The sequence below is a fragment of the Panulirus ornatus genome, chromosome 1, assembly GCF_036320965.1.
Source record: "Panulirus ornatus isolate Po-2019 chromosome 1, ASM3632096v1, whole genome shotgun sequence".
Classification (NCBI taxonomy): Eukaryota; Metazoa; Arthropoda; class Malacostraca; order Decapoda; family Palinuridae; genus Panulirus; species Panulirus ornatus.
In genome coordinates this window covers 64,899,998-64,922,876 of record NC_092224.1, presented here as the reverse complement: position 1 = coordinate 64,922,876, position 22,879 = coordinate 64,899,998, and the positions used below count along the sequence as shown (strand labels likewise).

General features: G+C 47.1%; 1 protein-coding gene across 9 annotated transcripts in view; it reads left to right on the top strand.

Moving 5' to 3' along the window:
* LOC139749220 (uncharacterized) overlaps positions 1-22,879 on the top strand; it is a 489,778-nt gene that overhangs the window by 244,518 nt on the left and 222,381 nt on the right. The window contains exon 1 of one of the 9 annotated variants that reach the window (XM_071663004.1): positions 12,803-13,372. The exons of the other annotated variants lie outside the window; for them this stretch is intronic. Within the exon in view, the coding sequence (XP_071519105.1) occupies positions 13,303-13,372 (70 nt within the window). The 5' untranslated portion in view covers positions 12,803-13,302. Of the gene's footprint in view, positions 1-12,802; positions 13,373-22,879 lie in introns of those variants that run through there. 9 annotated transcript variants of the gene reach the window in all.

The window sequence follows — 22,879 nt, the reverse complement described above, 5'->3', positions numbered from 1 at the left end:
ACCCTTCCTCTGTGGCACACCTGGACACAAGACCCTTCCTCTGTGGCACACCTGGACACAAGACCCATCGTCTGTGGCACACCTGGACACAAGACCCATCGTCTGTGGCACACCTGGACGCAAGACCCATCGTCTGTGGCACACCTGGACACAAGACCCTTCCTCTGTGGCACACCTGGACACAAGACCCTTCCTCTGTGGCACACCTGGACACAAGACCCATCGTCTGTGGCACACCTGGACGCAAGACCCATCGTCTGTGGCACACCTGGACGCAAGACCCTTCCTCTGTGGCACACCTGGACACAAGACCCTTCCTCTGTGGCACACCTGGACACAAGACCCATCGTCTGTGGCACACCTGGACACAAGACCCATCGTCTGTGGCACACCTGGACACAAGACCCATCTCTATGGCACACCTGGACACAAGACCCATCGTCTGTGGCACACCTGGACACAAGACCCATCGTCTGTGGCACACCTGGACGCAAGACCCATCTCTATGGCACACCTGGACACAAGACCCATCCTCTGTGGCACACCTGGACACAAGACCCATCTCTATGGCACACCTGGACACAAGACCCATCGTCTGTGGCACACCTGGACACAAGACCCTTCCTCTGTGGCACACCTGGACACAAGACCCTTCCTCTGTGGCACACCTGGACACAAGACCCATCGTCTGTGGCACACCTAGACGCAAGACCCATCGTCTGTGGCACACCTGGACCCAAGGCCCATCGTCTGTGGCACACCTGGACACAGGCTCACCCGGACACAAGGCCCATCGTCTGTGGCACACCTAGACGCAAGACCCATCGTCTGTGGCACACCTGGAAGCAAGACCCATCGTCTGTGGCACACGTGGACACAAGACCCTTCGTCTGTGCCTCAGTAGGGTAGCACATCATATGTGGTAAAGGAACGTTTATGGTACGAGTTTAAACACTTGAGTGATCCCTGGTTACCATACTTGGTGTACTTGTTATAGAGTTATGTCAGTTCTAAGTATAGAACATTTATGACTGAAAGACGTGTATAGTTTGTTCTCTAGTCACTACGGGTTACTGATCATTGTTCATCACTGTTCATTCGTTCTTCATGGTGGTTCCCAAGACACACTGGGAACAGTATCTGTTCGTTTGTGGTGATTCCCTAACATCTTGGGTGATTCCCTAACATCTTGGGTGATTCCCTAACATCCTGGGTGATTCCCTAACATCTTGGGTGATTCCCTAACATCCTGGGTGATTCCCTAACATCCTGGGTGATTCCCTAACATCCTGGGTGATTCCCTAACATCCTGGGTGATTCCCTAACATCTTGGGTGATTCCCTAACATCTTGGGTGATTCCCTAACATCTTGGGTGATTCCCTAACATCCTGGGTGATTCCCTAACATCCTGGGTGATTCCCTAACATCCTGGGTGATTCCCTAACATCCTGGGTGATTCCCTAACATCTTGGGTGATTCCCTAACATCCTGGATGATTCCCTAACATCCTGGATGATTCCCTAACATCCTGGGTGATTCCCTAACATCCTGGGTGATTCCCTAACATCCTGGGTGATTCCCTAACATCTTGGGTGATTCCCTAACATCCTGGGTGATTCCCTAACATCCTGGGTGATTCCCTAACATCCTGGATGATTCCCTAACATCCTGGGTGATTCCCTAACATCCTGGGTGATTCCCTAACATCCTGGATGATTCCCTAACATCCTGGGTGATTCCCTAACATCCTGGGTGATTCCCTAACATCCTGGATGATTCCCTAACATCCTGGGTGATTCCCTAACATCCTGGGTGATTCCCTAACATCTTGGGTGATTCCCTAACATCCTGGGTGATTCCCTAACATCCTGGATGATTCCCTAACATCCTGGGTGATTCCCTAACATCCTGGGTGATTCCCTAACATCCTGGGTGATTCCCTAACATCCTGGATGATTCCCTAACATCCTGGGTGATTCCCTAACATCCTGGGTGATTCCCTAACATCCTGGATGATTCCCTAACATCCTGGGTGATTCCCTAACATCCTGGGTGATTCCCTAACATCTTGGGTGATTCCCTAACATCCTGGGTGATTCCCTAACATCCTGGGTGATTCCCTAACATCCTGGATGATTCCCTAACATCCTGGGTGATTCCCTAACATCCTGGGTGATTCCCTAACATCCTGGATGATTCCCTAACATCCTGGGTGATTCCCTAACATCTTGGATGATTCCCTAACATCTTGGGTGATTCCCTAACATCTTGGGTGATTCCCTAACATCCTGGGTGATTCCCTAACATCCTGGGTGATTCCCTAACATCCTGGGTGATTCCCTAACATCTTGGGTGATTCCCTAACATCTTGGATGATTCCCTAACATCTTGGGTGATTCCCTAACATCTTGGGTGATTCCCTAACATCCTGGGTGATTCCCTAACATCTTGGGTGATTCCCTAACATCTTGGGTGATTCCCTAACATCCTGGGTGATTCCCTAACATCTTGGGTGATTCCCTAACATCTTGGGTGATTCCCTAACATCTTGGATGATTCCCTAACATCTTGGGTGATTCCCTAACATCTTGGGTGATTCCCTAACATCCTGGGTGATTCCCTAACATCTTGGGTGATTCCCTAACATCTTGGGTGATTCCCTAACATCTTGGGTGATTCCCAGATGTCGTTTTCGACTCCTAATGTCTCACAGTAATTGCCCTCTTGGCTCTGATGGCCAAATCATCCGGGTGGGCAAAAATGGCGTCAGTTATTTACCCCCTTGTCCACAGTGCTGTGGCTTGAGGAAGATGTCATGACCCTCAAACACGACGGTGCAGCCCTTGAGCACGACGGTGCAGCCCTTGAGCACGACGGTGCCATCCATGGTGGCCTTTGACTGGATCCTTAAAATTCAAGGTCCAAGGCCAGGTCAACATGCCTAAGGGTCGTATCATCGCTGAGGTCAAGGGTCGTGCGGTCCTTGCTCAAGGGTCGTGCAGTTCTTGGCCAGGGATGTATGGACCATCATAGTGGCCAGGGATGTATGGACCATCATAGTGGCCAGGGATGTATGGACCATCATGATGGCCAGGGATGTATGGACCATCATAGTGGCCAGGTATATGTGGACCATCATAGTGGCCAGGTGCGTATGGACCATCCTAGTGGCCAGGTATGTTTGGACCATCATAGTGGCCAGTATTTATGGACCATCCTAGTGGCCCGGTATGTTTGGACCATCATGATGGCCAGGGATGTATGGACCATCCTAGTGGCCAGGTATGTTTTGACCATCATAGTGGCCAGTATTTATGGACCATCATAGTGGCCAGGGATGTAGGGACCATCATAGTGGCCAATATGTATGGACCATCATAGTGGCCAGGTATATGTGGACCATCATAGTGGCCAGGTGTGTATGGACCATCCTTGTGGCCAGGTATATGTGGACCATCATAGTGGCCAGGTATATGTGGACCATCATAGTGGCCAGGTATATGTGGACCATCATAGTGGCCAGGTGTGTATGGACCATCCTTGTGGCCAGGTATGTGTGGACGGCATAACACCAGTTTTGACCACACCAGCTGAGCAGCAGACAGCCAGGGGTCCTTGTTTGCCTGCCTTACCCAGCTGTGGGACGGAGACCCTGACCTTACACCTTGGGGGCCAGAGGTCGCTCTTAGGAGGGGAGTGGGACCCGGGAAGTACGCTGGCTAGGATAGAGACAAGGATATGGAGAGAGAGAGAGAGAGAGAGAGAGAGAGAGAGAGAGAGAGAGAGAGAGAGAGAGAGAGAGAGAGAGAGAGGTTGGACACCGTCAGAACCAGATCAAGATGTGTGTTTATTCAGAAAACTTCAACAGCGAGACTTTCTCCATCCTTGAACACCTTTAAGGCTTGTAGTCTTCAATTTTTCCCCCAGGATGGTGTAGACGACGTCACCTGGGAATGGTACCAGCAAACTCAGCAATCCCCCTTCCCATCCCCTCCTCCCTTACCCCTCTCCTTCCCCCCACTCAAGCGTTGTGTCAGGATCGATCCATATGATCAAACTGAACGTTTTTTCTCCCCCCTACTCAAGCGTTGTGTCAGGATCGATCCATATGATCAAACTTGAACGTTTTTTCTCCCCCCAACTCAAGTGTTGTGTCAGGATCGATCCATATGATCAAACTGAACGTTTTTTTCTCCCCCCTACTCAAGTGTTGTGTCAGGATCGATCCATATGATCAAACTGAACGTTTTTTCTCCCCCACTCAAGTGTTGTGTCAGGATCGATCCATATGATCAAACTTGAACGTTTTTTCTCCCCCCCACTCAAGTGTTGTGTCAGGATCGATCCATATGATCAAACTGAACGTTTTTTCTCCCCCCACTCAAGTGTTGTGTCAGGATCGATCCATATGATCAAACTGAACGTTTTTCTCCTCCTCCTCCTCCCCCCAACTCAAGTGTTGTGTCAGCGGCCGGCCGCGCTGCTGGTCCTGCGCTGTGGCACCGAGTGACGGTGGTCGTGTGTTCCTCTGCGCAGGATGTGGACAGTCCGTCATCAACTCTCCTCCCTCGACACCACAGCTCTCCAAAGAACCCTCCAATGAACTCTCTTCTCTCTCTCTCTCTCTCTCTCTCTCTCTCTCTCTCTCTCTCTCTCTCTCACACACACACACACACACACACACACACACACACACACACACACGACAAAAAGCCCTCCGTCCCTCCAAACCCGTCCCTCCACTCGGCGAATGAGAAGGATGTGTGTAGCGCTCCCTTCGGTCACCTAGACCTGATGACTGATACCTACTGCCTGATGCCTGATACCTAGACTTGATACCTAAGCCTGATACCTAGGCCTGATACCTGATCACGACACCCAGGACTAAACTGTGAGAGAGAGAGAGAGAGAGAGAGAGAGAGAGAGAGAGAGAGAGAGAGAGAGAGAGAGAGGAGTTCCGGCTTTAATTTTACCTGTTCATCATTTTCTATACGTTCTGCAATACGCTTGTATGAGGTGGCAGCCAGCGACCATCACACAACATAGCGTACGTAGGACGAGGCATGGCGGAGTTTAGGTCATCCCGTTAATTAGGGAGGTGATTATAGGTCGCTTGTCAGGCCGTCCGTTCCCCGGTGCCACGTCAGAACGTATACGTTTGATTTCTGTCGTCGTCGCCGTCCCGTGTCCCCCACATCCGTTTTCTGTCGTGTGTGCCCTAGTTTTATTTTCTTCCTCCGTTTTCTGTGGTCGTTACCTCCCCATTTTTTTTTTTTTACTTTCTTTTATTCGTAATTTCCGCCATCCTCTCGACGTCAGAGGTCGTTGTTTACAGTCTCGTGCCATAATATGAGAGTCGTTCGTTGCAACGTTTTCGCGTCCTCCATCAGGCCACCCTGGATCATATTTAGGCCACATCAAAGACGTATTAAAACATGGATTTGTTCTCACAGCCTTGGACATCATATCTCCATCCAGATGCCATGATTTAGATGTAACTTCGCTGAAAAAAAAGCATTCGCCAGTGGCATTGACAACGAGTTGGGGTCACTGTACTGCTGAAGGACAGTACAGTTATGCAGTGGGTGGGGGATGATAAAGAGGGGGGATGATAATGTCATGTGTTGGGTTGAAGTTGAAATTTTCCTTCCTTGGCGTCAGAGTGTAAACATTGCTTTGGATGGCGCAAGCTCGTCTCTTGTACCCAAGTGTCAGGGGTGGCGTCAGCTGGCCTATATACCCAGCTGGTCAGCTGGCCTCTGTACCCAGTGTCACGGTTGGCGTCAGCTGGCCTCTGTACCCAGTGTCAGGGGTGGCGTCAGCTGGCCTATATACCCAGCTGGTCAGTTGGCTTCTGTACCCAGTGTCACGGTTGGCGTCAGCTGGCCTCTGTACCCAGTGTCAGGGTTGGGGTCAGCTGGCCTCTGTACCCAGTGTCAGGGTTGGCGTCAGCTAGCTTCTGTACCCAGCTGGTCAGGGTGGCGTCAGCTGGCTTCTGTACCCAGTGTCAGGGGTGGCGTCAGCTGGCTTCTGTACCCAGCTGGTCAGGGTGGCGTTAGCTGCCTTCTGTACCCAGCTGGTCATCACGAGTGGCGTCAGCTGGCTTCTATACCCAGCTGACTAGTGCGCCTCATGAACTGGATCCTCCAGTACCAAAAAATGATTCACCTTCACCACGGATGTGTGGTTACACTGGTGCTACTGAGGGAAAACTCATGATTCTGCGTCACACTGTGCCTCATGATAATGGACACCAAGATGGGGGGCCACCAGGTGGCTGCAAGATAAAGCCACGTATATCTGTCGCCACTACTGACTACAGAGATATCAGGTTACAGGTGGAGGATTGATCCTAGGACGCAGCGCACGTACTCGGTCGTTAATCATGTTCATATGTTGGTGATCACGAATAGTAGTCATCTCTCCTTTAACGAAGACAACTTGTTAGATCCTCGCAGTCTTTGCCAAGTTATGACAATGGACCTCAGACAGCACCAGGCCATTAGGTCACTTCGAGGTTGTTTATGATAGTGGAGGACATGAGAAATTCGCAGACTAGTGTGGTAAAAGTTGTCAGGTATGTAGATGGTTCAGAGAGGATAACCTGCAAACTGTCACTGTGGCTCAGGAGGCGGGAATATTGTAAGTCCGTGAAGTTGACGCGTCATATTTACCAAGTCTGTCCCAAGAGGCAGAGCGCTCCATGTGTTGACGATCCTGCTGGAGGTAAAAAGTCCTTCGCCTCACTCGAGGTTACAACGTTTGCCCACGAGTAAGATCGGATTCATCAGTGCTTAGGTAACTTAAAAGATTAGAGACGATCAAAGCCATTGATCATTTTGAATACTTGTATTCGATCACCTCTCAACCTTCTCATTTTGAATACTTGTATTCGATCACCTCTCAACCTTCTCTTTTCTAAGCTTGATAGACTCGGGTCCTTTAATCTGCTCTGGTAGGATTGATTTCTCTATCCGGGAATCATCCTCGTAGTTGTACTCCCTCCTTTCTATGCCTTTTTTTTTTCTTTTTTTTTTTTTAAGGGACCAAAACTGAACACAGGATTCAAGATGTGGACGAACCAGGGAGTTGTAGAGAGTAAAGATGACTTCCCTGCACTTGGATTGGAAGGCCCGACCTATGAATCCAAGAATATTTGCTTTTTTCACTGCTTCTGTGCACTGCTCGCCGAGTAGGTCACCAGAGATTATTGCACCCAAGTGTTTTTCTTCGTTTACAGAATTCATACTGTAGCTTGCCCTTTCGATTTTGCTGCCGACGTCTAACACGTTGTACTTATCGGTATTAAAGTTTCATTTGCCACCTATGAGCTCTGTCCATCAGTTTCTCCATGTCATTTTGAAGATGTAGACGTTTCAAGATCATTTGTAGGTTTATTTCCCAGGTCTGTGTATCATCAGCGTATTTAGATGTCTTGCAGTGCAGCCCGTTGTCACTATCAGTATAACATATGAGAAAAGGAACCGGTCCCAAGACTGATCCTTGAGGCACGCCACTTGTTACGTCTAACCATTCTGAGGCTTGACCAGCAATCACTGGTAATTGTTTTCGGCCACTTAACCAATTTCCCATCCATTGAAGTACAATTTCACCAATGCCATGTAACAATTTTTGCTAGGAACCTTTGATGCTTAACCGTATGGAAAGCTTTTTGAAAATATATAAAGATGACATCAACTGCTTTACTTTCGTCATACATGTTGGTTGTATCATAAAAGGAAGCAAACAGATTTGCCAGACGTGAGCGATTTTGTCGAAATCCATGTTGGAGACTCTTTGGTTTAATTGATGGTCCTCTAAATGGTTTTCAATTCCGTTCTCGAACGATAGTTTCCACAAGTTTTCCAACCACTGACGGTAAGATGATAGAAAGATAGTTTCCATGGAGTGATACATAACCTGTTTTTCACATGGATGTTACGTTGGTAAAGTTTCATTCATCTGGTACGGATCCCGTGGCAAAATGGTTCGTCAAGGGTTTTAACTGTCTCAGTTTTCGCCTCATTCATTGGTCTCGGGTAGAACTTATCAGGGCCTGTCGTATTGACGTATTTGTATTTAACTACGGAAAGTATGTCTCAGGCTTCTTTTGCCAGCTTGCTGAAGAGCCTTGCCTTCTCGTACCGCTGACATTGGGCTCTTACTAGGAACAGTTACATTGTACGTGGTGGGGAAACATATCGTCATTGACGAGTGAGGGGACCACACGTCCATTGAGATCGTGTTTGACCGTTGGCAGATGGTAGACAACGAAGCCAAGATAACCAACTGGCCTTGGACGAAGGTTGAAACGTTCTTCTTGTCTTCGAACCAAAAATGAAACACTGATGGACTCGATTTGTTATCCAGAACCAGCGTTGTGCAGTGTGTTGCGTCGTGTGTGTGTGTGTGTGTGTGTGTGTGTGTGTGTGTGTGTTGGCCTTCCAGCCATGACGGAGCCGAGACTTGACGTGTTTAAAATATTTTTTTTTATTTTAACCTAGGCACAAACTGCAGACGGTTGAGTAATGCTCACACTATAGCTGTCTGACGTCAGAATATATATATATATATATATATATATATATATATATATATATATATATATATATATATATACACACACATACGAATAATGTGCATATGAACGCGCACCTTCATAGAACATACAAACCTCCAACAGCCAGGATCGAACCCGGGACCCTTGTGCCACAGGTGGGAATATATATATAATACATATATATGTATATATATTAATCTGCGGTGAAAGGATTGTGACCACTTATATACCCTGCAAGAGTGTCTTCCACCCCTTATAAGTCAAGGTCAGTCTCCCGTGCGAATAAACTTTTTGACACCTATCATCAAAGGAGCTTACGATGCAGGTTGTGTGTGCCGGGCGAGGGAGTAGGCTAGACATGCAAATGGCATTCACAGTTTAATCTGCATTATTTATACATGCACAGCCGCTCTACCTTATCGCAGAAGGTTTTATCACACGTAAAAATCCGCGTAAATCATTTGAAGAAAAAACTGTGTACCATTATGTGTGTATGTTAGAAATGTCTTTCTTAAGTTTTCGATTGGCCAGGTCTGCGTATGGCACGGGCGGGCCTTCGTACTGAAGGGAAAACGAAGAAAAAAAAATAAGATATGATCTACATTTACTGTTCCGTTTTCTGTGGTCGGGCGGGTTAGGGCAGCTGAAAGACACCAAGGACCAGGGGCGGCTGGCGCTATAGACCCGCGCCCGCCCGCCCACCACCTAGCCTTACGGGGAGGAAGGAACCAGGCCACGCTTCCCCCTGCGACACACACACACACACACACACACACACACACACTTGCAGAACTGTGTTGACGCCGTTGGTTTACACCTGGGGTGGCCGGGGGGTCAAGGATGACCTCCCGCTCGAGCAACGGAAACTGACAACGACGTGACCTTAACCTCTGCCAGCTGGACTTTCCTCCGTGTGAGGTGAACAGTTAACTGCCGCTGGCCTGAGCAGTGGACACTGTAATTAACTTGACATAATGCACAAGTATCGTCTGACTCTCAAGTATATATATATATATATATATATATATATATATATATATATATATATATATATATATATTCTTATGAGTCCACGATATATATATATATATATATATATATATATATATATATATATATATATATATATATATATATATATATATATATCCCTGGGGATAGGGGAGAAAGAATACTTCCCACGTATTCCCTGCGTGTCGTACAAGGCGACTAAAAAGGGAGGGAGCGGGGGGCTGGAGGTCCTACCCTCTTGTTCATACCAGTGCTAGGGTAACGGATGGTCGTGTCCAACCTTGGCTGTGGGTTACGATGGCTTCTTGTCATTAAGAAGCGACATGATAATGTTACACAGTCTCTGCTTTTACGACTGTCGTGGTCACATCGTAGCCTCGCCAGTGGTCGTACTAGATACCCTCGTTGATTTGCCTTTAATGTAGCATAACTACGGAAGAAAAGCGTTTGTAATGAATGAAAACTGACTGAAGAAGAGAAACTGGAGATAAGGTACGGGTACCCAGTCTGCCAGGGGTATACATCAGAGAGATAATGAGAGCCAACTGGGGCAATAGACAACTTCTATTTGGGTCGCCAAGGCTTTGCACAAAAAAAAATGTATCCATGCAGACTTACTGTACGAAATGGTATCTCATTACTTAATATGATTACGTTAAATCCCTGTACTTTATGTGCCGTAGTTCGATTATTTTTTTTCACTATACCTCCACTTGCTACTTACAGTATCTTATACAATTACTATCGCTTTCGGGGATTCAGGAGAGACGAGTGCGGGCGGCCCGCCTGGCCCGCCGGCAGCTTGTTGAATACTGATGCTAGTAAGGTCCAGGCCAAGCTGTACCTACTGCACATGAATCATGAGTAATGTGCTTTAGTGTGGCTGCCCTAGAAACTGGCGCTGTAGATATCATTGGCAGGGATACGGACGCAGTCGAGCGGGAATTCAAGGAGTAGTAACCTAAGAAGTGTTTCGTGTTTGAACGCCCTGAGCCTAGATTTTCAATATGACAGTTTGGCCCATGACCTGACCCTCAAGTCATTGGCCAAAGCCAAGGCATCATATATAAGAACTGTACCGTACCGTACCGTACCGTACTGTACCGTACCGTTCCGTACCGTTCTCTTTGCCGTACGAATGCCTACGTCCTCAGAGTACCCCTTTGGATATTATCTGAAGGTGTGCAGGTGCGCCTGGCATGGGTTATACAACCACCACCTCCTAGCATGAGCTGGACAGGATCGCCCCGCCAAAGGGGTGGCTCCGAGGACTTGCTAAACCGCTGTGCACATTGCCAGTGTTCGACCAGGTCCGTCTCCAAAGGCACGCGCGTCCGGGAGAGAGAGATAGAAGCGTGCGTGTGTATGTTTCTGTTAATGCATGTGTGTGTGTGTGTGTGTGTGTGTGTGTGTGTGTGTGTGTGGAAGAGACTGCTGGGATGCACTGGGACCAGGACCTGGTGTCCGACGGTCCGAGTGGGGTTGAGATCGGTATATGTTAAGAGAGTCGAACGGCGGCGAGAGAGTGGTAGTGGTGGTGGGAGTTAGGCAAGCCTAGCTCCAGCTGTAGCTACTGGCAGGTCTTTGGTGTTTGGTGCCCCCGCGCGCGCTCAGCCGTGTTGCCACTCTCCTCCTACCGTCCAGTGCTGACGTATTTCAGAGCGGCGCATCCCTTACGTTCTTCGTGAACGTACGTGATATACGATCATCGTACGGTGTTCTCTGGTGTGTGTGGAACTGTGGTGTTGTACAATACGATTCAGAGGTGTAAAAAAAATACAGTCTGCTCTTAAGCGGTCGTTTGATAGTGAAGTTTGTAGAGCGTACATTGGATATTATTATTATTATTAGCTCAGAAGGCTTCTCGACTGATAAAGACGTCCCTCGAAAGCGAGTGGTATTAGCAAGTGTCACTTTCAAGTGGGGAATTATAAAGTCAGGTGCTATTGTTCAATGTTCATCACACATTCGTTATGTGAATGTAATTTTTTTTTTGATAGTATACATGGCCTGTTAATGCTACTGGAAGTACATAAAGGACTTCAAACAGAAACGGAAGGATCATTTGGTTGTTTTTATCGAGATGTGAAACTCGCAGGTACCAGAGCCATGAGACGAAAACATGGTTGCTGTAGCGTTGAGATGATTAATATCAGAGTGAAAGTTAACACAAATGGGATCACAGTAAGGTCACATTTTATTCATATGTAATATGAATTGTACTTAAGGCCGGAGGTAACGCTCTGTTACGTACAGAATTAGTCTATATGGACGTTAGACAAAAGATGAACAGTGTCGCTTGCCTTGAAATACATGACGCCAACTCGATACAGTGTTCATGAAACGGGCTAGGTTTTGAAGGTGTGTGTGTGTGTGTGTGGTAGATCAGTGTCAGTGCAGCAGCTGCCACCCTCTCGACCAATACGTTACCACTTATATATCGTCGTTCGACGTCGACGCACGACGTGTAACGGCCATAGTGACGTGACGTGCGCATAAGCGTTGTTGACACACAAGCGCACGACGCGCCATCGTGGTACATATGGGCCGTACCGCCACCTTCATGGGTTCACACCGAGGTAATTGCTCACTGTAGGTTCCGCGGGGATGATGATGTGTGAGGAACGACGGCAATAAGACTGTTCGAGTTGTTACACTTACCAGCCCGAACATAACGTCTGTGGAGTTGACGTAGGAAGTGTGTATCTTTTCGCCCCGCATGGTGAACGAGAGTGGAGCGGAGTGTGAGGCCCAGGGGAAACTTGTGTTTACCTGTGTGATACGAAGTTAAGAAAACCACAAAAAATATCAGCAGAAGCCACGAGGACTACACAGAACTACCTCAAGGGCTTGAGGTTGACCTTAGTTGTAAGTGTGATGGTATACACGTCTACTTAAGGTTTGATCGTCTGTCTCCTCCACATAGTGAGCTTTGAACACAAATGTACGTTTAAGATTTTTTTTTTTTTTTATTACGAAGCGTCCTCACTTAAAAGTTCATGAAATAATGTTCTTTCACATTTCTGTCTGTCATTTTTAGACTTGCAAAGAATGAGCGAATAATAATTTTCCTTTTTAATGCACTCGTGTTTAATATTTGTTAATAGGCTCTTCATTTTCCCTGGTCATCAGCACTTTAAAACCATCTTTCGAGTTATCAGATTTGTATATAACTAATCTCCTAGCCAAGTGCACACAGGTGAAAGAGCGTTCTTGTAAGTGCAACAGGTCGATTGACGTGTGCAGTTCATTGATAGATTGGAATACGTACTTGATACGACAGATAACCAGAGACCTGATGATCTGACGAGGAAGTTATCTGCGGGAGGACAGTAACACGTCCTTAAACTCCCGGTTTATATTGACGGAGACAGGATCATAAGGCAGAAGGCCCCTCTTCTCCAAGAGCCTCCTCCAGCGCATCAGCCGGTGGGAGGATAGCTAAGGAGTCGCACGCAATATAGAAAACGTACACTGACGTGGAGATCTGACAGAAAATTGTAGATGTAAGACACATTATGATCTAGTATTGGAAGCCGGTTAGTCTGGGTACGAGGCACGAGACGTTCAAATCGCTGCGTTCCTGAAGTGATCGATTCACCAGCGCGTTTGTCTCCACATCCGCGTGCCGCGTCTTAGCGTGATCTCCACATCCGCGTGCCGCGTCTTAGCGTGATACCGACACGAACCGGCCGAGGATTGTGGACAGCTTTGAGGTGGATCCGGCGCGATGACAGCCTGGTGGCAGTTCCGACAGGCGACCAGATGTGGGAGGCAAGGCGAGGGTGTGCTGTGTCGAGGTAAGTCCTCCACTGGTGGCCCTAGACTGGTGATGATGTGTTTACATATTTTGGACGCGAGGGGAGAAAAGAAGTGATTTGGGCATGTGTTTACGTATTTGAGAGTAAGCTGGTATTTGTGGGGATGTTTACGTGTTGTCAACTGTTTATGATTATATAAACCACAGGAGCCCTCCTCCTGCGGCTCTTGTAGGCTCCAAGGCTCTGCATTTAATAGCAAGGAACGGATGGACTCCTTTGGAATGAAGTTCTATAGGTATTACTTTGGTTTCTTTTCCCGAGAGCTGGCTGCTTGTGTGTGTGTGTGTGTGTGTGTGTGTGTGTGTGTGCCCCCCCCCCCCCCCAAACCACCACCACCAGCGGTACTCGGCAAGTTGCTTCGTCACATCGGCTACTCGAAGGATGGGCCGTTTTGATACCTGCTTCTTCCCCTACATGTCGAAGCTTCGGAACTCTTACCCTCTCACGTCTTTCCCAGTAACCCATCACCTGGCACATTTTAAAATACAGATTCATGAATTACTCCGAAATTCGTAAATACTTTATCCTTATCTTTTCTTTTTCCGTCTCATAAATTCTCTCTCTGTATTTCAATTACGGCCCGGCCTTGATGGTGGACTTTTGTCCTTGACTGAAACCTTCAACATAAGAAAAATGATAGATAAAATGATTGACAGTACTCCGATTAACCTAACCTCACCGAAGATATTCTTGATTGCGGGATAACCACATGAAGGCAGAGTCCCTTAAACCCGGAATATATATATATATATATATATATATATATATATATATATATATATATATATATATATATATATATATATATATATCCCTGGGGATAGGGGATTAAGAATACTTCCCACGTATGCCCTGCGTGTCGTAGAAGGCGACTAAAAGGGGAGGGAGCGGGGGGGCTGGAAATCCTCCCCTCTCGTTTTTTTTTTAATTTTCCAAAAGAAGGAACAGAGGGGGCCAGGTGAGGATATTCCCTCAAAGGCCCAGTCCTCTGTTCTTAACGCTACCTCGCTAATGCGGGAAATGGCGAATAGTATGAAAAAAAAAAAATTATATATATATATATATATATATATATATATATATATATATATATATATATATATATATTTTTTTTTTTTTTTTTTAAACTATTCGCCATTTCCCGCATTAGCGAGGTAGCGTTAAGAACAGAGGACTGGGCCTTTGAGGGAATATCCTCACCTGGCCCCCTTCTCTGTTCCTTCTTTTGGAAAATTAAAAAAAAAACGAGAGGGGAGGATTTCCAGCCCCCCCGCTCCCTCCCCTTTTAGTCGCCTTCTACGACACGCAGGGCATACGTGGGAAGTATTCTTAATCCCCTATCCCCAGGGATATATATATATATATATATATATATATATATATATATATATATATATATATATATATATATATATATATATATATATATCTATATATATGTATATATATATATGTGTGTGTGTGTGTGTGTGTGTGCAATGAATAGCGCTACCGGACTCTGCTTGATTGTAAATACACCACGAGTGAAAAGTCACCTTCGTCAAGCTCTGTCATCAGTGGACGGAAATAAGTACAGTCTTCTCATGGACCTATTTTGTTCCATAGGAGTCCATCATTTCCCTGCTCCTTAGTGTAGTGCAGACCCAGGGCAGCAGGAGCCCCATAAGAGGGATTGTGATATATACTGAAAAGACGCATGGAAAAGGAAACACGAGATCCTGAGCGCTTTCGTGTTTCAACGCATCTTCAGAGGACAGTTACAGAATGTGGTAATACACGAAAGCGCTCCGGATCTCGTGTTTCCATTCCCTTGTGGTTTTTTCAGCATCTATGAAATCACGTGTCTTATGATTTTGTGCGTATATATATATATTCGTAAGAGTCCACGGGGAAAATGAAACACAATAAGTTCTCAAGTGCACTTTCGTGTAATAATCACATATTAACTGACTATTTCTCTCTTGTGTCTCCCCTGATGATATGTATATATATATGAAGGTGAAATCACACTTCAGTAGTTCATATACTTTTATTCAACATATAATTTTTCTATACATGTGGCACAGCATGTTTCATAGAGACAATCCACTACATCGAGTGCTAATGATGAATATAATTTGAATCCCAACATGACAACAGAAGTACCGTCTGGCGTCCACTGTTGATGAGAGAGTGGGGGGATGCCATGTGGTTAAGGGAGGAGGTAGGTGTGGCGTGGCGGGGGTTGGCCTGGGTAGCTACATACATCACATGAAACCTGCATCTGATATTTTGGTTCAAGCAACCATCAGTTTAGGATAAATTGGACAGTATGCTGACGAGGGATTGTCCATTTTATGGCAATTTTTTTTTATTTTCACTCATTTTCTAGCTGAAGTTAAAAACATCAACAGAGAAATCCTTTGCCCTTTCCATGAGTTAGGTGTTTTATCAGCCGACCTGTGTGTGACATCCATGGCAGTGCTACGGAAGTGAGTTCCACAGTTTCACTTTGGAAGAGAAACATAACGGCTCGTCCTCGTGTGGCCGGCTTCTAAACACAAACTTTAAGAAGCAGCGTCCAGTCCTGTGCCGCTGTTATTTAGGGATGGGACATACGCAGTAGCCTCTTGGGAGAGCAGTGGGGGGGAAATGATACCTGTGGAGCAGAGAGATGGAAGCAACATTACGGATGGGAAGAGACGGATGGTCTGTGAAGAAGCGACAGCCGAGAGTTGGTTCCAAAAGAGTGAGGTGTAAGGAGGGCCAGTTCTAGCTAGCTACGGGAGCCTCTTGGAGATGCAGGGCAGAGCAACAGAGTAGATAAGTCACCCTGGCACAGGCACAACCAACCGCAGCTTTTGCGAAGCTGTATATGTTAGTTTCCCAGGATCAAGAAGAGGCCATTTAGTTCAGCATAAACGCAATCATTGCAGGTCTTGCGCTTCAGCGGTACAAAATGTTGTAGTAGGAAGCATTTTGTGTTGTAGAACTCGACGTTGGTTATATTTAGTGTGAGTTTTTGTTCATGATTGTACCTGTGAGGTCAATGACGTGTGTGTGTGTGTGTGTGTGTGTGTGTGTGTGTGTGTGTGTGTGTGTTTACAGACGCTTTAGGCTGGAAAGGTTCGACTGGTCGTCGCTCATTAGTCTGTCATTAGCGTAGCGAACTGAGACATCACTTGCTGACGAGTGGCTCCTCAGTGTGTGTGTGTGTGTGTGTGTGTGTGTGTGTGTGTGTCTCGCCGAGCGAGGCCACCAAACTCGGCTCTCTCTCTCTCTCTCTCTCTCTCTCTCTCTCTCTCTCTCTCTCTCTCTCTCTCTCTCTCGGCACACATGACCCCTCCCTGGCCGACCCACCCACCACGTTCTCTGTCCACGTGTTGACACAGTGGGCCTCACGTGGCAACACTGTGGTCCCCAGGGGATGATGACACAGTGGGCCTCACGTGGCAACACTGTGGTCCCCAGGGGATGATGACACAGTGGGCCTCACGTGGCAACACTGTGGTCCCCAGGGGATGATGACACAGTGGGCCTCACGTGGCAACACTGTGGTCCCCAGGGGATGATGACACAGTGGGCCTCACGTGGCAACACTGTGGTCCCCAGGGGATGATGACACAGTGGGCCTCACGTGGCGGCAACACTGTGGTCCCCAGGGGATGATGACACAGTGGGCCTCACGTGGCAACACTGTGGTCCCCAGGGGATGATGACACAGTGGGCCTCACGTGGCAACACCGTGGTCCCCAGGGGATAATGACACAGTGGGCCTCACGTGGCAACACCGTGGTCCCCAGGGGATAATGACACAGTGGGCCTCACGTGGCAACACCGTGGTCCCCAGGGGATAATGACACAGTGGGCCTCACGTGGCGGCAACACTGTGGTCCGCACGTGGTAACGCTGCGGTCTGCATGTGGTCATTACGTGGTAACATTATGGCCCTCACGTGACAACGCTGTAATACTGAAGTCCGCACGTGGCAGCATTGTGGTCATCATGTGTTCACGTGTTGTATACACGTACGTGTTACCCACGGGCTTTGCCTTCACGTTAATATTTTTTTCTTTTTTTTAACCACGAATTATCATGTGTCAGAATGATAGCAGTTGCTGTATCCACGTGTTAGCAGGTGTTGTATCCACGTGTTATCGGGTGTTGTATCCACGTGTTAGATGGTGTTGTATCCACGTGTTAGATGGTGTTGTATTCACATGTAAGCAAGTGCTGTGTCCACGTTGTCACTAGGTGTTATCAGCTTTGCGTGTTCCTAATGCGTTAGATGATGTGACCATAGCCTTAAGTGGTGTGCATTTACATTCACTTTAACCTCTGCCACGTGCTGTGTTTACGGGTATGCTTAGTGTCCACATGCACGTGCTGTGTCCCACAGCCGCATGCTGTCTACAGCCACGTAATATGTCCATAGCCACATGCTACGTCCACAGCTTCATAATGTTGCTCACAGCCATCTGCTGTGAGAAAGCAAATGACAAGGTTGATAGAGATGCCTTGTGGAAGGTCTTAAGAATATACGTTGTGCGAGGAAAACTGCTGGAAGTAGTGAGAAGCTATGATCAAGGGTGTTGTGAGCAGCAGCATCGCAGAGTACGATAAGGGTTGGTTGAAGAGAGGCGATGCCAGGGGAATGAGTGAGACTGAACGGCTTCTGATTCCACTCTCGTTAACAGAGAGGTGGAGGATGAACCATGCCAGATACACAGGTGTTCAGGGAAGTTTCCAGGACAGAGTAGAAGATATGGTTATGCCAAGTAAGTTCATGTTACTACGGGTTTGAATTGCGGTGTTTTCGAATTGAAGAGAGAGAGAGAGAGAGAGAGAGAGAGAGAGAGAGAGAGAGAGAGAGAGAGAGAGAGAGAGAGAGAGTTTTGAAAATGAGATGAAGACAATTTGCGTTTTAGCATTGCTGAATTTAATTAGCTTATTGCATCCCCGTTCTGAGACCCTGCACGGGTCCGAACTAAGATAGGTAATATGTTCAGTGCGAGAAAGAGAACGAGTTTAAGGAAGAGGAGGGGAAAGAAAGTGATTTAAGTTGTTTAAAGTAGAATCATCGGTACTTGAGCCGAATAGGGTTAGATGTAGAGGAGAAAAAGATCATTTACGGAAACAAGAGAGAATGAAGGTGACAGAACAGAACGCTGAGGAACACCTTTGTGGGAGGCGGATTCGTTTCATTAATCACCACCACAATGGACCAGCCATTGTAAAGAAGCATAACAACCCAAAGAAATGGATTTAGAAAGTAAACACGTATGGCACAATCTATCATCAAATGCTTTGCACAATCTATCCTCAAATGCTTTGGAGATGTCGAAGGCTACGACTTGTGTCTCGCCAAAAATCTCTTGAGAGAGGGGGACCAGAGGTGAGGCACACCAGGAGAGAAGATCACCAGCAGATCTAACACTGCATTACTGTAGTGGTGATCTGGAGGAAGGGAATCACATTCGGTCTGATAATGTAGGAGTTCCGACACTGGTAACGGAAGAAGAGGAGAGCAATTGGGCAATAGTGAGTAGGGTTGGAAGAGTCTCCTTTCTTAGGGTAGGTACACTTCGGCGTGTGCCTCCAAGAGGAAGGAAAAGTCTTGTGTTTTTAAGCTGGTGATAGAGACGAGCGAGGATAGGTGCTGGCTCAGAGGCAGACTCACGTTGGTCTTGAGGAGGTATGCCATCCTGGCCGTACGCCTGGATCTGGGAAAGTCCTGGGATACTGGGAGGACTTTGCTTAAGGGAAATATAGGATATGACATAGATTCAGTGGGAGGAGGGGAGAGGTGGAGAGGAGCAGATATAGAATCATCCAGAGATGAACCAGAGGAAAATAAGTTGCCCAAAAGAGCGGGTTTATTGGTTGGTCAAGTATTAGGCACAGGATAAAGACGGAGTGGCTGCTTCTCGAGCCTCCCATGATATACATGAGACAGAAGGAAAGACAGCGCACTGGGGTCGGGGGAAGTAACATGACAGCTCACTGTAGTGTGTGCCTCCGTCAGGCTCCCTCGCGATACCCGGGCCGTAGTTGTGTCTGTAACCACAAGCCAACCTGTTGTATCCAGAGGCGAGAGTCGTGTGGACGTTGCTTGGTGACCCCCCACCTCCACGTTTCACTATGGCCACCCTATATATCCCACCACCCCTCCCACTCCACTGACCAATCTCCCCCTCCCCTCCCCCCACTGTCTCTTCCTTGCACACCCCTCCCACTTCTGCCCCGTCCAGCCCTACCTCCCCAAGAGAACCATGACCCCAATAAAGTACCTCCAGCCGGAGCGGCCCCCACCCTCGTGCACCAGTCCACCTCATTTCTCCACTTCGGGTGGACGACAGGGCCTCCTTGATCAGTAATATTATGGTCTCGTTAGTGTTGTTGTTATTATAACCAGTCACCTCGTCTGTCCTTGATTATTTATCTTGTATTCCGTTTGTTGTTTCTTACTTTTGGTAGGATCGGTTGCGTCTTAGGATTATGGTTTTAAGTCTTAAAGTACACCAGATCCGGTTACGGTGACGTATATTTACGGTTTTGTCGGATTAGATTATGAAATGTTCACTTGTTATCCGTATAGAAAACTGTCTCTCCCTGAGGAGTGTGTTGAGAGCTAGCTCTCTTGTTGTGACTAATGTTGATGCCAGGGTGTTGTGATCATACACACAAGATATGTGTTGCTGACGGGATGTTGCTTATCTTACGCCACATACGCGATACTTGAATCACTGGCAGGTTGATGCGTATCTTGCGTGATGTAGATGCCAGCGTGTTATTACGCCACATTTGTCTTACTGCCAAGTTGATGTGGGTTTTGCAGGAGACTTGTGTTGCTGTCAGATGTTCTGTGATTTTCAAGTGGTTTTTGTGTTACTGCCAGGAAGTTCTGCATTTTTCACGAGGTTTATATCGATGCTTGTGTTGCTGCCAGGGTGTTGTTGTGTGTTACATCATGCATGTGTTGCTGCCAGGATGTGTGACTTCCACAGAACTTGTGTTGATGCCAAGGCTTGTTTTGCTGGCAGGATGTTGTGTGTTTCCTATGCTTACGTCCATGCTAGTGAATCTTTTTTTTTTAAACTTGTTTCTAGATGTTGTGGGGTTTATACCAGGCTTGTGTTACTGATGTGGTGTTTTTCCTGTACACCAGGCTTGTGTTGTTTCCAGGTGATGTGTGTTTACACCAGGATTGTGTTGTTTCCAGGTCATGTGTGTTTACACCAGGCTTGTGTTGTTTCCAGGTGATGTGTGTTTACACCAGGCTTGTGTTGTTTCCAGGCGATGTGTTTACACCGGGATTGTGTTGCTTTCAGGAAGTTTTGTGGTGTGCGACATGCTGCTTGTGTTGGCACATGACAGTGTTCAGTGTTGACCACCGTACTTACGATCTGGGGTTAGGTTTTATGCCTCCTTTCTGCCAGAGGATCCGGGCAAGAACAGGTCCACCTGTGAGGACAGGCAGGTCTGCAGCAGAAGATGAAGTTAGTGTTTATAAAAGAGAGGAGGAAAATAGACAAGACACGGGGAGGGAAAAATATAAGAAAACGGAGGGCATGTGAGTCTGGTTTATGCAAGAAGATAAGTTTGGTGTGGTAATGTAGTGATGATGATGCGTTCGTCTGGACACGGAGGGCATACGAACGGACGATGGTTCCGGCCATCATTCCAAGTGCCGGTGTCAACCATCGTAAAGGTATCATACGACCCTTCCACCCGGGTCGGCCCCGGTCCTGCTCCAGGCTAGAACCGTCCGTCACCGGTTTAAGTAAGGTGCGTTTTGTGGTCAGTGGGTTAGTTGCGAAGTAAAGTGTGTAGTGAAGATAGGAACCCCCCACCTTCTCCATACCTCACAGTGTGTGTAGTGAAGATGGGAAGACCCTTATACGCTATAAGAAACCTGCCATCACTGGTCGCTGAAGGCATATGACCTCTGATGTGTGTGTGTGTGTGTGTGTGTGTGTGTGTGTGTGTGTGTGTGTGTGCTGAGGGGACTTCCCCTCCTGTGGAGTAGCCTCATCACCTCCGAACGTGGCTGACACTTTGACTATTTCCAGACCATAATACTGGTGATCCGACCACAGCTTATCTAATATTTGATCGTCGTTTCCGCGTTAGCGAAGTAGCGACAGCAGTAGATGAAGCTAGCTAGGCCGTGTTCGCTATCGCATACGTTCTCCAGCTGTCATGTGCAGTGCACTGAAACCACTGCTCCCTATCCACAGCTTGGCCCCACAGACCTTTCCATCAAGCTTCCAGTAATGTGAGCTGATGACACATCAAGCTTCCAGTGGTGTGAGCTTACGACACATTAAGCTTCCAGTGGTGTGAGCTGACGACCCATTAAGCTTCCAGTGGTGTGAGCTGACGACCCATTAAACTTCCAGTAATGTGAGCTGACGACCCTTTAAGCTTCCAGTGGTGTGAGCTGACGACCCATTCAGCTTCCAGTGGTGAGAGCTGACGACCCATTCAGCTTCCAGTGGTGAGAGCTGACGACCCATTAAGCTTCCAGTGGTGTGAGCTTACGACCCTTTAAGCTTCCAGTGGTGTGAGCTTACGACCCACTAAGCTTCCAGTGGTGTGAGCTTACGACCCATCAAGCTTCCAGTGGTGTGAGCTTACGACCCACTAAGCTTCCAGTGGTGTGAGCTGACGACACATCAAGCTTCCAGTAATGTGAGCTTACGACCCACTAAGCTTCCAGTGGTGTGAGCTTACGACCCACTAAGCTTCCAGTGGTGTGAGCTTACGACCCACTAAGCTTCCAGTGGTGTGAGCTTACGACCAATTAAGCTTCCAGTGGTGTGAGCTTACGACCCACTAAGCTTCCAGTGGTGTGAGCTTACGACCCATCAAGCTTCCAGTGGTGTGAGCTGACGATACATTAAGCTTCCAGTAATGTGAGCTGACGATACATTAAGCTTCCCGTGGTGTGCGTTCACAACAGCCAGCTTGATGCATACTCCAAGTGGGACAGCTTTGCTTCTTACGAACAGAACGAGTAATTATGAGCAGTTATGAGGAAACATGCATCATTATGAGCAGTTATGAGTAATCATGCGTGATTATGAATATACGTGCATTATTATGATCATTTATGAGGAAACACGCATACGTATGAACAGTTATGAGTAAACATGCATAGTTATGAACAGTTATGAGTAAACATGCTTCACTATGGGCAGTTAAGCAGTTATGAGTAAACTTGCTTAGTTATGAACAGTTATGAGTAAACATGCTCATTTATGAGCAGTTATGAGTTAACGTGCATAAATATGAAGTTATGAGTAATCATGCGTAACTGAGTAAACATGCATAATTATGAACAGTTATTTGCATAATGCGTAATTATGAGCAATTATGAGTAAACATGCCCAATTATGAACAATGAGTAATCATGAACAGTTATGAGTAATGATGCGTCATTATGACAACATCCTTGTCTCTCTACCAGTGATACGTGCAAGCTTCATGCAATACAATATTCAT